The 19,147-nt window shown below is 34.6% G+C and overlaps 1 protein-coding gene across 1 annotated transcript in view; it reads right to left on the bottom strand.

Moving 5' to 3' along the window:
- Positions 1-652: 652 nt before the first annotated feature.
- The window catches only part of TRPA1 (transient receptor potential cation channel subfamily A member 1), a 31,467-nt gene continuing 12,972 nt past the window's right edge, over positions 653-19,147 (bottom strand). Inside the window, exons 10-27 of the mRNA XM_071553083.1 lie at positions 18,821-18,921; positions 17,387-17,556; positions 17,134-17,298; positions 16,046-16,160; positions 14,641-14,807; positions 13,733-13,826; positions 13,023-13,082; positions 12,001-12,099; positions 11,534-11,604; positions 10,914-11,061; positions 9,335-9,424; positions 8,963-9,132; positions 6,766-6,895; positions 6,460-6,642; positions 5,441-5,509; positions 4,720-4,830; positions 4,121-4,218; positions 653-1,746 (exon numbers count right to left, since the gene is read on the bottom strand). Of these exons, the coding sequence (XP_071409184.1) occupies positions 1,515-1,746; positions 4,121-4,218; positions 4,720-4,830; positions 5,441-5,509; positions 6,460-6,642; positions 6,766-6,895; positions 8,963-9,132; positions 9,335-9,424; positions 10,914-11,061; positions 11,534-11,604; positions 12,001-12,099; positions 13,023-13,082; positions 13,733-13,826; positions 14,641-14,807; positions 16,046-16,160; positions 17,134-17,298; positions 17,387-17,556; positions 18,821-18,921 (2,273 nt within the window). The 3' untranslated portion in view covers positions 653-1,514. The remainder of the gene's footprint in view (positions 1,747-4,120; positions 4,219-4,719; positions 4,831-5,440; positions 5,510-6,459; positions 6,643-6,765; positions 6,896-8,962; positions 9,133-9,334; positions 9,425-10,913; positions 11,062-11,533; positions 11,605-12,000; positions 12,100-13,022; positions 13,083-13,732; positions 13,827-14,640; positions 14,808-16,045; positions 16,161-17,133; positions 17,299-17,386; positions 17,557-18,820; positions 18,922-19,147) is intronic.

Genomic DNA, 19,147 nt, shown 5'->3' with positions numbered 1-19,147 from the left:
ATGTAGTGCCACAGCAGTGTGAATGTTTATGCCCCCAGTTTGCTGTTTGAAAACTTAACTGAACTGTTACAGTCACATTTAAATGCAAACTGCCTGTGCAGATTCTGGGAGGTAAACCCAGAAGAGAACTTTAATTTTAACAGCAAACATCTTCAGCTACATCTGGCAAAGATTTATGCCACAGGATTCAAAGGTATCAGTGAACCATGATGGAAAGAAATAAAAGTTCAAATGCTTCCTGAATCTCTGACTGTCATTCACCATGTGGTATTAAGCAACTGTTCACTCCAGTAAGCATAGTAGAAGGTGCAGTGATAGCCTCCTCATTTCTATGTTTTACCAGGCAAGGATTTAAATTCTCAAAGCTGGGATGGACCTGTTGGGTGAGAAAAAAATCTTCCCTGCTGAACAGCATGTCCTCTGTGGCAATTTTTAGGCAGAAGTCACACTAATTTGGAGTGCATCTTCCTGTGTTTCTGAGGACTGGACAAGTTCTGTGCAGTGTGAGTTACCTCCTGGTGGCTACCTTTTAAATATTAAAACAGGAATAATAATTGTTCTTTATGTGAAGAATTAATGTGTATTACGTTCTCAAAGGATACATCTGAATTCAAAAGCAGACCACAGAGCATTAATACCACATATAGTCATAATTAATTTATTAGCACTGGTTTTGAAGCAAACATACTCATGTACTTAAACACAGTTTAATTTATGTTTAGTTCTACTTTTGATATATTATTGCATATTACATAATGCATTGAATATCCAGTAAATAAATAATAAAACCAAAGTGCAGATCAAAGTAGCAAGGTCAGTTTTATGTTATCAGGAAGGTCAAAATCACATTAGCAGTATAAGGGCAGCAAGTTGTAATGAATAATATTAAACATGTCATTCTATCATTGCTATATGCATGCCAGTAAAAATGATCTTTCTGAGTCTAGAAAAGAAAACAGTTCTTCCCTTACATTACAACTTCATGATCTTCTATTTCTTACTTTTTCAGGCCTGATCCTGCAGCCCCTACTCAGCAAAACTTCCAACCTCTGTCAGATTATTTTTGTACTTTTTCTTTAAGTTACATAAAGTCCATTGGTTCTCTCAAAACAACTTAAAACTAAATGACTAGAGTCTAATTTCTAAATATTTAGAAATACTAAAAATACTCGTAACAGAAAGTAATGTAATTACATATAGACCTAAGTGTACTAGGGCCAAGTCCAGGATTGGATCTAAACAGAAGCCTTGGGAACTGTCAGGACAGCAAGGTTGGCATCTGGTGAGTTAGGCACTTTCCTGATAAGACAGTCACCTTCAGGACCACAGTTTTGGTGTAGGCATCTTCAGTCTCCTTAAACACTGTTTTGAGCACCTGCATCCTCTTTTCGGATCTGGCCTCTTTTGTACTTGAATACATGACGTATCACATTAACATTATGCAAAGACAGTAAGAGAAGTGACCCTAAATGAGTAAACCAAAATGATAATGCAACATGATATCATAGCCATGTCTAGAAGAAGCTATTGTTCTTTTCTGTGCTTGGGTTAGGCACACTTGTTTTAACAGCTTTTAACACTGTATCCCATTTGCTATTCTTGTGCTCTAACTGCCTTTTCCTAAATTTGTGCTGAAATAAATCATTGCTATCTTCATCCTCAGCCTCTGACACTATCTCCATTTTTTGGATAATCAATTTAATGAGGTCATGTTGCTTTTCCAACAATGTTGATATGTCTTTGAGCCTAAAAAAAAAACAAAAAGCACACATCAGATTTTGTCATTTGATTTCAAGGGACATTTAAGTTATTAAAATTACAGATAGAAAGACACGACAGCGTTAACGGCACACTTCTGTCAGTACTTAACTGTTCTGCTAGCAAAAACTATTGTTTGGAATAGATTTATTCATCAAGTTGTGGTACTTCTCCAGGTTTCAGGAAATTTGATTAAAGAACAAATTCCTGGTTCTTGAGAAAAGTAACTTTTTCTTGTCTGACAAGGAAAAAGGGTCAGCATTGCAATGGCAATTAAGCATCTACAGATATATAGTGAAATTCAAAACAATTTTTACAGCATATGAGAAATACTGATGAGGCACTTACTGATGTCTCTAAAAATGCTATCCAAAATGCAATTGATGCAAATAAGGAGTTAACATAAGTAGCACCACACAGACAGCACAGCATCTGTTATCTTTCAAGAAACAATGAAAGAAATGGGAAATGTGTCTAGAAAGTATCTCCATAAAACTACCAAACTAGCGTTTTGAAAATCTACCCATCAGCATGTTTAGCCTGACAAAATTACAACATGAAATCTACATTGTGACTGAAAAGGTTCTCTGTGAAGAACAGTTTGGGTCTTTAGAGGTAAGTTTTTACAGGTTTTTGTTTGTCTGTCAGTTTTTAACAAAAATGTTGACACATCTTAAAATATTTGAAAATCACAAGAATATATACAAAGCAAAAAAAAAAAACCTTTCCCAAATGAAACCTCAAAAATATATACACTCAGCACTGACTCCAGTAGCAACCAAACTCTCTTTTGAAATCTGACAATAAAACCATACTGGCAACACAGTAAAAGTTTTCAGTTAATATTTGCAGAGCAGTAAATATAACTTTCCATAGTGATATAGTCATAAGTTATTCTATTCCAAATGATTTTATAAAATTATAGTTTTCTTCCTTTTTCTGTAGGAAAAACCCCCTGCTAAACAAGAATATGTTCTATCCTGGTTTATAATGTGTTGATGTAGTTTGGATTTGAAGAAAGATTTGCTAAAGTCCATGGTTTGCCTGCATCTGGAGGGTGTACTCTCAGCCCCTTCAACTCTCACTAAGTCTTGCATGCAAAAAAACCTCAGGCAAAATATGTGCAGGGAGACAAAAGTTTGGCAGATTTAAAAAACAAAATAGAGAAAGAAAAGAAAGGGAGAGAAGAAAAGTGCAAGGAAAAGTGAGACTGAGTGAGAAAGAACATGTTTTTCTATCTGTACTTTCACAAAAAGCTTTTTTGAAACTATTCTTATGGTCATATCAATAAGATGAGTAAGTGGAAGAAAGTATAAAGACTTTCTTCCAAGGCTTTGGGAAACAGATGATTTGCTCAAGGGAGAATCAGGACATCAATCCATTGCTGGGGAAACAATCTGAAGCTGATTTACCATTGGACCAATGGAAAGTCAGTAACAGATTGTGTATACTGGCAAACCAATTGAAATTGCATCACTTAGGAGTTCAAAATAACCCTTGAATACCTCCATATACAAATCTCTAATTCTGAAATGAGAATGCATCTCCATTACTTCAGTTTACATAAATGAGCAACAAATTGTGCTGGTTTTGGCTGGGGTAGAGATAAATTTCTTCAGTGTCTGCCATGGGGCTACGTTTTGGATTTGTGGAAATGTACAGATGTTTTTTTTTATTGCTATGCAGTTCTTGAACAGGACATCAAGGGCTTTTCTGCTTCTTGCAGAGCCTCATCAGTGAAGAGGCTGGGGGTGCACAAGGGAGTTGGGGTGGGGACACAGCTATGACAACTGACCTCATCTGACCATAGAGATATTCCATACCATAGGGGATCATGCTCAGCATGTAAAGCTGGGGAAAGAAGAAGGAAAGTTTGTTGTTTGTCTTACCAAGGCACCATTAGGAGATGTCTGAACACCTGCCTGCCCATGGGAAGTGGTGAATGAATTCCTTGTTTTGCTTTGCTTCTGTGCACAGCTTGTGCTTTATCTACTGAACTTTATCTCAACTCCTGAGTTTTCTTTTACTCTTTCAATTCTCTGTGCCATCCCACCACGGGGAGTGAGCAAGCAGATGTGTGGGGCTTAGCTGTCAGCTGGGGTTAAACCACAACACAAGCCTGTCCTCTTTCTCTGCCACAGGATAAAACTTTCTCTACCACAGCAGAATTCTGAAGGCAAATGCATTATGAAACATAAAATACAAAGCTGCCATAATGAAGGAGCTTACTTAAGGACACTGGATACATGAAATTTTACTTTTTAGGTACAGCATGGAGATTTAGAAAGCTTTTAAAAATAGAACTAATACTACAAATGTAGTTCTACTTATTTTTACATCAGCAAAATAACACAACAAATACCTGTATTTCTGCTTCAGAACTTCCAGTTCTAATGTTGTATCAGGGCTCTGTGCATATGTCGTAGAGTCTTCATAACCAAAGCAATACTGGAACACACTCTAAACAAAACATGGAACCAAAATGAAATAAAAGTATTATAGCCTGAAAATAGCCTAAAATTCCTAAATAGGGGAATGGAAAATGTTGAAAAGCGGTTTTGTTATGATGGGTTTTTTTACATATTTAAACATTTATTTTGCAAAATTTGTTTTACTAGAAAATTCAGTCTACCAACAACAGCAGAAATGAAAAGTAAACAAATAAAAGAAGAAATGGCAAAAAGGAGTAATCCTATTTTTTTTATCTGCACATATTTTGTAGATTGTCTTACTTAATAAAGTTACAGACCACTGAGTATTCAAACACTAATTATATCTGAATACAGCTGCACTCAAACTGATTTATCATTTTCACTGACCTTAGTCAATGTTTAATCACAATTCCCTTGATGATAGTTAATGATTGAGTCATATTAATACAAGGTTCTTAGCAATGTACGTACAAAGTCAATCATACCCCATTTTGGTAAGAATTCTTCTGTTTAATATTCACCGTCTTACCATAAATCCACAGTATCTTGGCCTGTTGGGATATACAGTGATTGATTCTTGATCCACCCGACTTAAGAACCAAAATGGTAGCTTCTTCTCCAAGTTGGTGTGAAGATTAACCTAAATGTAGTTTTGCATTTAAAATGAGTTATATTTCCTTAAGAGAAATGCACAGTATATGAAATATCAATCATGCCATTATATTCAAAGCACTAGTACCAGTCCACACTGCAAACAATGGTACAATAGTTGAGCAGTCCAGCCCAGACACTGAAACTACATAGTTGAAGCAGTATAGCAATATCATCTTAGCACAATTAATTATTTCACACGGATGTGCACTCATAGCTAATGAGATTTCAGGATAGTAGAATGAATTTGGTGTTCTTTTGATTTTTGTGTATATTAACATTCTTTCCACTGCGTAAGTTCTCTACCAAAAGACAATTCTCCAATTTCAAGCATTGCATTTACCAATTTTGAGATTCTGTTCTTGGAACAACTCAGAATTCATTGTACTGACTGTTGAAAAATTCCTTAAAAATCCATCTGCTTGCACACTTTCTTTACAATGACTCATATGACTGAAAACAAGATGCCATGCTCACCAATTTATACAGATCCTAAGGTGTGAGTTAGGAATGCTGATGACAAATCAACTAATTATCTAAATGGTGTTCTAACAATGATATCTACTTCCAATACTTGATTTTTCTATGGTATTACTTACCTGCATTGCAATCCTCTTGAGTGCAGCGTATTTTTGCACTTCAGCGATATCCCCAACAGCCAAACCAATCTAGAAACATCAAGAAAGATTTCATTATCTACTTTTTCACAGTCTGTAATTTCAAATGTATTTCTCATTAACATTTAAATTAAAAAATACTCTAAATTTCAAATAACTTTTTTCACTTGAATTTAGGAACATTTTTTCATATTTTCAAAATACATATCAGGAAATGTAGAAAGCATTATTAATGATGATTCTCTGTCTCCCAGGAAGGCACTAAAGAGCTACTTCAAAGATTTGTCAAGAGTAACATCCCTTCCTTTTGACTCTTCATTATTTCTGCAATCTTAAGAAATCTGTTATTCTCTAGATTGAACAGGATCATAGCAGTAATAAGTATCTTTATGAAAAATATAATTGTTTGATTTTTATTGCCCAGCTCATATAAAAAATTTATTTCCTGAAAATAAATAATGTTCAAAGGAATATCACTAAAGATATATTACCTATTTTCCCCTTTTCTCACCATTCTCGTGTTTTCTGATTCTTTTTGTTCAGGTCAGGCTTGTTAGTTCTAACACTTCTGCTGATTGCTGTTTTCTGTGCAATGGAGATCTAAGTTTGGGCTCGTTTTTGGTTTGTTTGGTTTTTTTTTTTAAATTGGATTATTTTTAGTGCTAGGTCTTGATACAAGGGGTTGCACAGAAATCATTTTTCCTCAGTTTCCCTTATCAAGACCTTAGAATACATTGCAGCTGCAATTCAAATTCCATCACATTTTCTACCTAAAGATACACAAGATTACCTTGCCTGCAAAAGTGAATTATGGGAAAATACTCAGAACAGTAAAAAGGATGGAAAACAAGTCCAGGGTAAGGCAACCTTTTAATATGTTACTGAAAGTTTCAATTTATTAAAAAATGAATGAATGTCACTTACTAAAGTAATTCTATATGCTAGAACTGTATATAAACATGTCCTTAACCATCTTTTGAATTACTAAGTAATTTACTTACTAGCAAGTTCATAAGAAGGATTGGAATGAGCAGTGTAAATATAATGAGAACTGTGTAACTCAGGAATGGATATGGTAATTCACTGCTTAGTAAAGGATCCAGGAATGCATCATGGTAATTAATGTCTCCCAGCATCATTGCAAATGTCTTCATTACAGAAAGCAGAGGTGTGCTATATGTTTGCTGCAAAAAGAATAACAAAGTGAAGAAAAAAACTAAACTGATGAAATTTGTAAATAACGTCTTGAGACGCTTTAGTCAAAGATAATATTTATGATAAAAACTTAGTTATGTGATTCAACTAACCTGTGAACCCAAAAGGACAAAGAAACTCAGTCCAAAGGCCAGTATCAGGAAGAAGAAAACCACAGCTATCCGAATCAAAGTCCTCAAAATTTCCCAGAACATCACAACATAGATGCCATAGTTTTCAAATCTGTGCAATCAGTAAACAAAAAAGATATGGAATCAGTCACAGAATCATTTAGGTTGGAATAGCTCCAACCATTAATTTAGCACTGCCAAGTTCACCCCTAAATTGTTAACTTACTGGTTAGAGTCCCTTGCAGTTGTTTACATAAGGCAGTAAGTAATGCTGATTTTCATCCATGAAAGAGACATTTTGCCTCTCTGAGACATTCTGAGATGGTACAAACTGATTGTAGTTTCACATCCAAAAGAGTGGAAGTGATCCTACTTACATAAAGAGTTAACTGCATAATCTTGTATTTTAATGCACCAGAGCAGTTTTCAAGATATTATTTTTCATGGACAACATTTATTCTCTTCATAGTCATAGACAGTAAAATATTGTACCACTGTTACATTCAGACTAAAACATTAGGAAATTATCCAACTTCTTTTTCTGCTTCTAGAAGCAAATTAGCAACCAGAGCAAAGGACAACTGGCCATATAATCCATCAGTCAGATGTTTGATTGAAAAGATTTTGCTCTTTACAAAGTATGAAACAAACTACATATATGTAGTTTTTATACAGTACATACTATGAAAAACAAGCAAACAAAAAGAAACACATTGTTTGCGAAGAGAAGGAGAGTAGCATAATTTTAAGACACTTGTGTTTCCAACATCAGTCTGTCACCTGGCAAGCCTCTCCCATTCTTGACTAACACAAAGACTAAGTCTCAGAACATGAGTTGACGTAGAGCAGATTAAATTACTTTTACCCCAAGTCGGAACTTGGGAACTTGTGTCCTCCCTCAGATCCGCGGAGCAGGTGATTGTTTTATGCCACAACAATAGGAACTGTGAAAATGCCTCCACAATTTTCACCCTGAAACATGTGCAAGACTGCAAAGGTCAAGCTGGAAATAAACCAAACCTGATCTCTTATTTATTAGGCATTTATTGGGCAAAATTTCATTGAAGTCAATGGAATAGCAGGTTGCTTTGGGAAAAGACAGGCTGAATGAGTTAGAAAAATCATGTGTAGAGTTCTTCTGCTACACACATGGAAAAATATTTAGGCCAGGGAGTCATTTCATCTAGCAGTAGCAGGAAGGTTGAGCAATCATGTGTTTACTTTTTACTGTTTAGGTTCAACGCTCATTTTGCCCAGAGCAGACAGGACACACCCATTCGTTAGTCATCTAAATCATCAGACACAGGTAGGACAAGGTTTGCAGCAGAGGCAGTACCATAAAGGTATTCTATTTGATGTTAGCTCTGTTTACAAACCTTGTCCTTAAATATCCCTACTACAGTAAAATGATCCTGAAATTACTCAGCAAATGTCATGTTTGTCTGTCTGCAAGACGTCATGGGGGTTATTAGTTCATACATACAATAAGAATCAGAATATTTATGCAGTGTTACCACATGCAGTCTGACTCAGACACAAGTGTGTTTATTAGTCTTAAGCACTACACCTACACTACTTTTTCCCTCCACCCAGCTCTCCTGCAGTTCATAACTCTTGGAAACTATTGTAACAGTGACAATATTAAAATAATGAATGGCAATAGAAGGACCTATCTCAATTGAAGAAATAATATCATCCATTTTAATCCTTTTACAGGACACTATGGTGTAGAGTAGTGGGGTGAGTCATTTAACATGTAAAATTATACAAGATTTATCTTCTCCAAAGTATTGCTTATAAAATCTGACTTTTTATGCCTCTTGTAGTTCATATCCTTCTGGGTTTTAGGGTATTTTTAAAGGCAAAGTGTCTATAGTATAATGAAAGATGATTTTAAAAAGATACATTCATGGCTTTGCTTAGTTAATATTAAAAGAAATAATATTATTTCTTTAGTTGCCATTACATATGCTGTGATGCTCTACATGAAAAACACTGCAACAGACTTTTCAGTTCATTAGGTTAAAAAATTCCTGTGGTTATAACATGGAAACCTGTAAAGCATGAAAAAAAAAATACAAACTGGGACTATCAAATTTGAACTGTCGCTGTTTAGGATATGTAAAATATCTGAAAATATTTAAAGTATTTTATTATAAAGCACACAAATAATTTTTACCTTTGAAGGTAAAGCAAGAAGTTCATCCAAGACAAGTACACAGCAATTGCTCCACATTCCCACTGCAAATGAGCTGGTGTATTAATAAATAAAGAAGACACAAAAATTATGCTTGTAGTATAAATTGTCCAGTCCAGTAGATTGGAGTAATCCAACAAATATTTCAGTTTCTAGGATTTAAGAGAGACAGATACACATTTATAAATCTTCCATCATTAAGGGATTCAACACAGTATTTAAATCTTCTCAATTTTAATCTTGTATAAATTGTCATTTCCCTTCTAAATAGGGAAAAATCAGATTTACTTCAATATCATACAAACAGTTATGTAAGCACATTGTCTGATTAATGTTATTTCTCTACATATTTACCTGCTGAATCAGTTGAAATATTTCTTTGCAGATTCCAAGTAAACTCATAATTAAAACTAAACACATACACACCCTTGTAAAGTATGAGTCCTGAAACAAAAAACAGAACACAAAACAAACTACATGAATGTTCATTTCAGCTCTACCTATTACATATAAATTATAATAACAAGTTCAGAAACTCTTAATTTTCTTCATATAAACCTATTACTATCTAAATTCTGGTTCACTAATGTTATGTGTATTGTATGTAAGCAATTCAAACCAAGTATGAAAGTTTGAGATTTGCCATGGTAAAGAATTACTGCACAGCTTCCATATTACTACTATATTTGCATTTGGGAACTGAAATCACAACCTCTCTTCCACATGTTCAGTATGTTTTACTACTGGATGAACATAAAGAGAAATCTGTTCTCTGTAACATCACTATTATATTGTAGTATCTGGAAAGGCAGTAGGAGTCTTTGGAGAAATTGGAGGTCCTGGCATCCGTATGTGGCTGTTCCCTTTGATGTCTCCCCTCACAAGCAGTGTAGGCAAAGACAACTTTGTTGTGCAAAGTCTTCTATAGGTATGAATTGCAATAGTGGACTTCATATTAACAAGTAACTTGTAAAGTAAATTCCCCATCTGAGGGGTTTGTTATTTCATAGGCAGACCACAAATTCATGACACTCACTTTTCAGTGGTGCTAGAATACTTATCAGCACCTGCCCCATTGTGATGTTCCTCTCTCACCTGATTTAGGAGTACACCACCACATTGGTAACACTGTGTGCTCTGCAGAGCTGGCATTCCCCACTCCATTCCTATTGCTGGGTCATTAGGACACTGTCTTCCAGTGCATGGCATTTCATATACACTGCTGCTGCTCTAGTTTCTCAGGCAGCTTCACAGCTTCTGTGTAGTGCACTGCTTCTCCACCAGCTGGCATCACTCCTCACTGAAGGACACAGCTCCCCTCTTCCAGCTACACTTCTTCCCCTCAGTCTCTGATGATTCCAAGACCTGAGTCAGTCTGAGTTATTCCTCTGTCTATTGCATGCAGCTCCTTTCATTCTCCTATCTTACACCAGGAAGATGAGTGAGCTAATGAAGCGTGACTGCTTGGAATTTTGCTAGTTCTTCTGGTTACTGATTCTTCAAGAATCCCACACTTACTGGATTGAGCTGGGCTGCATACATGATTCTCCAAATTTTTTCGCATATCAGGATATCCTCCTGAACCTTTTATATCCCTTGAGTTTATTTTATTTCATATTTCTACTAGCATATCCTTTTTGAGTTCCTGTTTTTCTCTCATATTAGTACTTTTTCCTCAATATTAAATAAATATTTACTTCAGAGAACAAACTGGAGTAACCGTGTACCACATGTAAATTTTTCAGAAAAGATTAAAAATAAGAAATGAGAAAGGAAAATTATTTATAGAAGTTGCTGCTGAATGTTTGAAAATACACACTCTAATTCTATTCCTTAGAGTTGCTAGATCATGAATTATTCTAGAAATTATTTATATAATCATAACTTTTTGCTATAAAAATCCTAAACACATCATGACTAATAAGAAGAGTACCTCATATTCTAATGGCCTTGCTTCATAGAGCTCCGTTCCATTCAAAGGTCTTGCTGGCTGTATGTGAGTGACCAGAAGAGTCAGTGGGATGAGACCAAGAGAATATATGCCTAAATTCATTAGATGTGCTCGAAATCCATAGGCCATCCTTGGAAGTGAGAATGTTAAAGTTACAACACTTAAAAAATTTGGAAGAGCATGCATTCAAATGTTAACAGCCAACAATGTCTTCAAGATGAGGAAATAAACATTTCTTGAAACATCCCTTTGTGATGAATATGTTCATCAAGATTTATGTGGGCAAAAGTATATCTACCATTTTGACACACTGTTCCATTCTTTTTTGACTTGGCAATCCTATGAAATATTTTTGCAATAAAGAAGAAACAAACAGAATAGTTGTCTTTGCTGTAAGTATCAAAGAATCTTTACTAAATGCTACGCTACATTCTATATGATAATCATCACTGTACTCTAAACATGCTTATGAGAGGTTTATGGAAAAGACATTTACTCAGACAACATTATAAATACATACATTTTAATAAATAACTCTCAGGCACAATAGTCTTTATCCTGATTTGCAAAGTTATATTTTATTTACATTAAAGTAGACCCACCATTTCATAAGCAAATATTCTTTACACACAGGATGACTGAGTAGCTCCATTCGATTGTGGCGTACCATGGCCTACAAAACAAGAAAGTATAAGGATCAAACTTAACTCATCTAGGTAGGTAGAATGCTTACAAACGTGGAAAAGCCACCTTCTTTACCTTAATATTAGCCTAATGAAAAGTAAAATGTCTGAAAGACATTGCAAAGTTCTTTTGTTTATGCACTCTGCCTTCTCTGACTGCTAAAGCATTCTGCTTCTCTCTTGTTGCTCTGTTAGTCTCTCTCAAGCTTTAAAATTTCCAACTATACCTGCAAGACCAAGCTTATTACTTAGACCATAAGAACTTTGGCCCATATTTCATTCCAACATACTTAAAATATAAAGAAGAAATATGAAAAATTCAAACCCCTACATTTTATCTAAAGCAAGGCAGCAGGGAATGATGTCAGAAGAAAATGAGAACTTACATTTAAAGTGATAAGTGGTTCATAGAAAATATCTTCACCATCCTTTACTTTCTTGTTAAGTGTCAAGGGACACTGAAGATACCTGAAGTTGTATTCAATCTGTGTAATATACATACACCAGCATTTAAATGTGATGCAAATGATAATCTAAGACTCGGATCATTTTTCATAAAAAAGGCTATCCTTTATTAAAAAAAGGCCTATTGTGTCAAAGTAATCAGAACAGTGATGTTTAGCCATTGTTAACTACTCTGCCAGGGAACACATGCTATCAAGACACATTAAATAAACAGCCATTTTAAATTGTAAAATGAAAAGTCTGTATTTCTTCTTAAAATGTTACCATTTTAAAACTTCATTCTCATAATTCTAATTTGTTTTAATGCTGCCGTTGAAGAAAAGCTTGTATTTAAAAGTTATATGGATTTGATAACACAATATAAAGAAAATGTACAGTAGCAGAAAATTTGGAAGTCTTTTGTTCATGATGTGGACACAATCCAATATAATAACGGAGAAGGTGGTTTTCAAAGGTAACGTAACTGTAGAACATTCATGCCTCCTTACCATTTTAAAGGCAATCTACTGCTTAAGATTTTGGATAAAAATTTACAAAAAAAGAAACACAGACTTTGAATTATTGATGGTAACTGTAGTAGTTGTGACAGGTGTGCTTTTGATATGCATAAACAGATATTATGTCTTCTTTCACACTATTCTGAAATACCGATAACCTCTGATACTCATCTGGATTGCAAGATTTAACACAGTAATGATACAGCTTATGGATTTCTGAAGTTTCAGGTTACACTTGTTAACATGCATAAGCATGAATATTACAGAACTGAACTTCAAAGACATTTACAGCCCAAAGGATAAAATAAGATCAGCCATTTGGACTGATGGAGTGTTTTCTGTGTGGATCTGATAGTCATCCAAAGTGTACCTTTACCCACATGGACTTGACATAAACATTAAAGTATACACATTGTGTACTTTGCCAGATTTTTTCATCTACTTACATAGAAGTCTCGACTTGTCTTTTCCTCTGATGACTCAATTATGCAGTTGTCCAACACCAGCTTGACAGATGAACAGAAAATGGAATTATTGTGATACAGGTAACATTCAACAGAAAGAATGTGTTTGGACCAAAATAAAATGACCTTCAAATACAACAGTCACCTAACACAAGTGATGATTCAGTCATATTTTATAATGTATGTTTTGAGGACATAAAACTCCATAGTTTACATGCAAGAGTTAAATATAAACTATGCAGTTTACAAGGCTATATGCTAGTTTACAAATATAAAGTGTGAACTCTTTAATGAATATATACATACCAAGTCACTTGCAACATTATTAAAAAGCATTTCGTAGTGTCATTTAAGTTAGCTGAGAGGGTGAAAATATGTGAAGAGGTTTTGAAGCCATTTCTCTTACAATTTCCATCACACTCATATGCCTTTTTATATTACTTTTATTTTTCTATAACTCCACTGATTTCAGGAAAATAAGAACTTTTCTAATAATTTTTAATGAAGAAATTAAACTGGACAAACTGACATTTTCACTAAGATACAATGAACTAATTTTGTGAATTAATATAGCTTATATTTTATAATAATACAAGTTCCTGAAGACAGGAAGAGAAAAACAATTGCAAATGATGCAATGTAACTAAGGTTATTTCATGCAATTATTCCTTTAATATGTGCAGAAAACTCACTTTAAATGAATCAGGAAGATACTCAACCATTTCCAGCAACGGACACTTATTGGCACTGGAATAGTGAGAGAATGTCACAACAGCTTCTTCCCATCTGCAAAAATAATGGATAATGAATTAGTTTCTTCTATTTTAGATTAACTACTTGTAGACTATTTGAGTTTTATTCAAGATATTATCTTGGAAATCATAATATATAACTTTTTTATATACTATTAAATGGAAAATCAACTGTTTGGAGTGTAACACTGTAATACTCTGGATGCTTCTCTAAGAATGACTCATGTTAATTTCTGTTGTCAAATAATCAGAAATGTTTCAAGCATGCTAAGACCTTCTAAAAAATATGAAACTGGAACTAAGGCTGGAATCTTGGCTTACAAGATTAGGCAAGTAATAATAAATACAATAAAGTACTTTCCTGCAACTCTTACCAAAAAGATATGATCATTAGTCAAGATGTAAAGGGGGGCTTCCACTATATTGTAACATATAATATTCTAAACTGCAGTTGAATTGCCACATTTTCAAATATTTGCAAAACTTTAAAGGATTTTAAATTAAATCTTTTGAATGGTATCAGTTCTACTCACATTCTGTTTAAAATTATGTAAGTATTGAAGCAGTATGTGAAAGGCAAAAATTCTTTTCCTAATGGCTTCTACATGTTTTTTTAACACAGAATCCGAATACTCTAATAAGCAAAACAACATGCCATGTATCCAATGCCCATTACAATTATGTCACTTTTCATTTGCACTCATTAGAACAAAACATAACCTCTGGAATTTAAAAATATGTACTCAGTTTTACTTATGAAACTACAGGTTTTCAGAACTTAACCTCAGTTAAACCAAACAAAACACAACACACTGGAAAACATGTTCAGCATTTTCTGTATACCTTACCTTTTGTGCAAAATGACAGCAGACACTACATCTTTTCTCCTATTGTGTATTGCTTCATGGAAAAAAGAAGCTAATGCTCTGTTGAACAGAATTTTTGCACCATAGTCAAGAAGTAACCTTACTGCTTTGGCATGTCCTTCTCGTGCAGCCAGGTGCAAAGCTGTGTTCTGTGCAGACAAACAGTACAGCAGAGCATGAATAATTAAAAAAAAAAGGTGTTTCAGTGCTTTCCCTCATTGAAAAGCCACATGCTTTACTCAGTTGCAAGTCCTGAATACTTTTACTGGCAACATGAAATATTAGAACGTTGTCAGAGATTCTTATAGAGATCATAGACACATTGTTTTTATTTTATGTGTACAGCTACAGTAGTGCAAAATCGGAAAAGGAAATTTGCTGTTAGGTAAGAAGAGCCAATTCATTAATATGACTTAATTTTATAACTAACAAACTGCAAGTCACAAATAGGTAAAAATGATGGTATCTACATATACAGAACACCTGCAATTGATAACCAGGAAAAGAAGCATGCAATTATATCCGGATATGCTCATAAAAACATATCTGCAAAAAAAATCTATAGACACAGTTTTATCAATGAAACTTTTTTTCCCCCTTCGGTATGTCATAAAAGTAAGGCAATGAGTGGTTTAGGAACTGAGTCACACTGAAACTGTCTTTTGAAAGCCTTCTGAATGCACCCAGATTTTTCTGAGGGAAACTAAGGACTAAACATGGGCTTCTCATTAATTTATAGGCAAAATTTGTTCCTAATCTAGTAATTCTAAATGTTTTCAAGAACAGTTCTTACAGGAATTAACAACAGCTTCTGTGTTGGAAATTGAACACTTCTTTAAAACCACAACTGTGGGGAACTGTTAGGCAGGTTCATACAAGAGGCTTCCAGTCCAGGAAATAGATTTTGCCTTAACCCAACATACTCTGCATTTGTCCAAACTTCAGAGCACGATTTTCTGGAAATTACTGTGCAGAACAGATGGATTTTGGAAAATGTATTAATGAGCTACAGTTGCTATCAGATTTTTTCAAATTTGTGTAAGTTCTTTAAATTTAAATTATCAATGCTTGTACTACATTGCTAAAATATTCTTGCAATGTAAAGGGGGCAAGAGGCGCATGTCTAATATACTCAGTATCTGATATTTTCTGTTAGGATATTTGCAACTTTTTTGTCTCCCACTTAATAATACCAGATACTGGTATCAGCAATCATATACTTCCCCAAGAAATTAAAGAGTGGTGAAATATAAAGGCACAAAGTTTGCCACAGGAAATGGGATTTACACATGTAATGCACAGTGGAAAACCACAAATACCATATCATTGACATTTGGTCTAAAAGTAATAGCAAACATGAAACAAATTATATTATATAACCACATACCCCTTCTTCATCCACTCTGTCAGTACACTTCACATTAGTATCCAAAATTATCTGCATTGTGCGAGTGTATCCTCCGAAGGCAGCATGGTGCAAGGCTGTCCAGCCTTTATAATCACTTACATATAATGGTAAAAAATTAGAAATTGTGAATTAAAACCTCATTATAAATTTAAAGTAAATGTAAACGGCTGGTGTTTTGACTCAAATCTCTTTTCTTTGGCATGCTGACTGCAGAGATGCTCATAAATTCTGTCAACTGCTATGTGATGATCAATGCATTCAGAAGTAAAAAGTTCAACCCAGTAACAGTAACAGTACTTGGGTCTCTCTCTTTTCATCTCTGTATTACATCTCTGTATTAATTTCTGTATACATCCGGATTGTCCCCATTTTCTTGTATTTTCCTTGAAAATAACCCCAATGCTTGCAATATTCTGTTACTAATACTTGCAACAGATGTGGCATAGATCATGGCTATATTGTGGAATTTTGCATTTAAAAATAGTGCATATACAAAACATTATAAGCACACAAATCTCTTTCTATTAATGTTATTTCATCTTAGTATAATAGAACTCATTAAGTCTTTTATTACACAGAACCTAAGAAGACAGTTATTTAAAAAATGCCATAAGCCTAAATACGTACATACATACATGTACCTTGGAACAGAACTGTTAGCTTTTGGTTCCTGGATTTACAGGTGTGAGCCTGGGAGTTTTTTGGAGCTGCCAATGACCTGAGGATCTTTGACCTGAAAGCAGGACTTATAGTGCAAGGCCGAATGCCAGTCCTAAGAAACCCTACTCAAGACTGGAAGTGACGGTGAAACAATTGTAGTATTTCCAAAACATTTTTTCCATTAAAAGGTTCAATATTCTTCTCTCAGTTGGATTTAGAAAAACCTCAGTTTCTTCAGGATTAGAAGCCTTGGCTTTACAGCTAGCTACAACTCTTATGTGTCAGGCTGAAGCAAAGCACAAGCAGCTTAGTTTTACAAATACTTTACAGCTATGCTTTATACTGTATATTTGTATTTATATGTATTATTCTTTTTCAGCTTAATGAATGGAAATATGTATACTTACCAGAGGAAAAGAGCCCCCCTCTTCAGAAGAAACTGAACTACCTTCTCGTGACCATTCTGGGCTGCCAAATGAAGGGGAGTCATTCCCTTTTTATCACCTTCATTCAAAAGTCTTGTGTCTTTCATGTCTCTTATAAGTCGTTGACATGTATTGATGCGCCCATAACTTAGCAAGATAATCACAGAAATTAATGTCAAAAATATAGGAAGGAAACACTTGGCACAGCTTCAACTGCCTAGACTGTGCTACTAACCTGGCAGCAAAGTGTAAGGGTGACTTCTTGTCCCTGCTCTTGGAGTAGATGGAAACGTTGAGGCTGAGTAAATTATTTACAGAGAGGGCCACACCTTGTCTGCATGCATAATGCAATGGAGTGCATCCTTCATTATCTTCATCCACTACAAGATTTTTAATATGTTCCATCTGTTCCCCCCAAAAAAGAGCACAGAATTACATCTATATCTCTAATGCTCCACAGCTTCTAATACGTTGCAACAATAGCATTAATACTTTAGAGCCATATCTAAAAATAGGAAACAAACTTCAGGAAAAGTAAATTTAGGAAAAATAAACATTCATGTCTGCTGATTTGTGGGTCACCATTTTTTCAAATAACTGTTCTTCGAAGAACACAGGAGTTTGCCACACTGCACCCTCACTGCGGCCCATCCACAGTACAATACAGGAAATTCTTCTTTGCTGCCATCATAATGCTCATTCCATCATAATGCTCATTGCCAGCAGCAGGCGGCTTGTATTGAACCTAAAGGTGGTCTATAGTCTAAACTCAGCAGTAAGACTTCTGGCTGTCAAAACCCACCAGTTCACTGGTTTACAGTGCAAATTTGTTTCCTCTGTTTCTTCATTTTCCTACTTTTTCTCTGTATCTCATCTAAATATCACAAGTATAACCTTTCCTAAGGCAACTACAAATCTCCTCTCACAGTCCAATCCACTTGTCTGAATTATTAATATGATCAATAATCAGAAAGTCAATGCAGATAACTGAGAGTTATCACTGTTTTAAAACTGATTCACTACATCTGCTGAAAAGGGAGGTTAAATGTATTGTGCATTACTAGTCAAAGCTGTTTACAAATTTCAGAAGACATTGTAAGATCAGCAATATTTGAGTCACGTTTAAAACGTTATTTCTTGAACTCTGGGGGCTAGCAAATTTAACTTTTCCAAGGAAGCTTGGGCTCTAGCAATATGAATGCTTAATTTCAACACAGATAAATACAAATCTATGTTTGAAATCCTTTTAAAAACCAAATCCAAGACTTCATTATGGTCCAGTACACAGAAAGCCTCTGCAGAATATACTGCAAGGTAAACATCTAGAGGTTGACTGATTATGAGCACTTCTTCTAGCTTTAATGCATACAAGCTGCAAGAATAGAAGTGAAAAGTTCTGTATTTTATTGCCAACCTCTTGACCTATTCAATCCCCCAAAAGCAAAACAATTTATGGGATTATGTTATTCCTTTTCCTGGCAATAAGAAAACTGTATTATTGGCTTTGAAATGTTTTCATGAGAGGTACGTACCTCTTCAAACTATTTTTTTGTGACACTGGGCTACTTAACAAGTATCACAAACTTTTACAAAATGAAATAGTTAGGTAATTGCCTGGTTTTTTTCCTAGTAAGAATAACAGAAAGACATAAATTGAAGCTTACTCTACCTGCAGATATTTCTCATTCAGATGCTGTAATCCTCCAGGCTGCAATACCGTCAAATGCAGGAAATTGCGACCAAGATGATCTTTTAATGACACATTTGCTCCTAAATAAATATGGAAATAAATACCAGCAAATTCAAATCTGCTGGCTCCTGGCACTACATGATGGTGTTTAAGACAAAGGAACAAATATTGAACAAGTGTGTTTATAGATCTATAACATTTTATAAAATAATTTTTAAGTCTATAAAATATTCTTTCAAGTCAACATATAACAGGTAGTTTTGTTTTCAAAAGATGAGCCCTGAATCTCAGATTTCATCGTTATCT

This window comes from Pithys albifrons, chromosome 4 (assembly GCF_047495875.1).
Source record: "Pithys albifrons albifrons isolate INPA30051 chromosome 4, PitAlb_v1, whole genome shotgun sequence".
Taxonomy (NCBI): Eukaryota; Metazoa; Chordata; class Aves; order Passeriformes; family Thamnophilidae; genus Pithys; species Pithys albifrons.
This window is presented reverse-complemented; position numbering and strand designations above follow the sequence as displayed.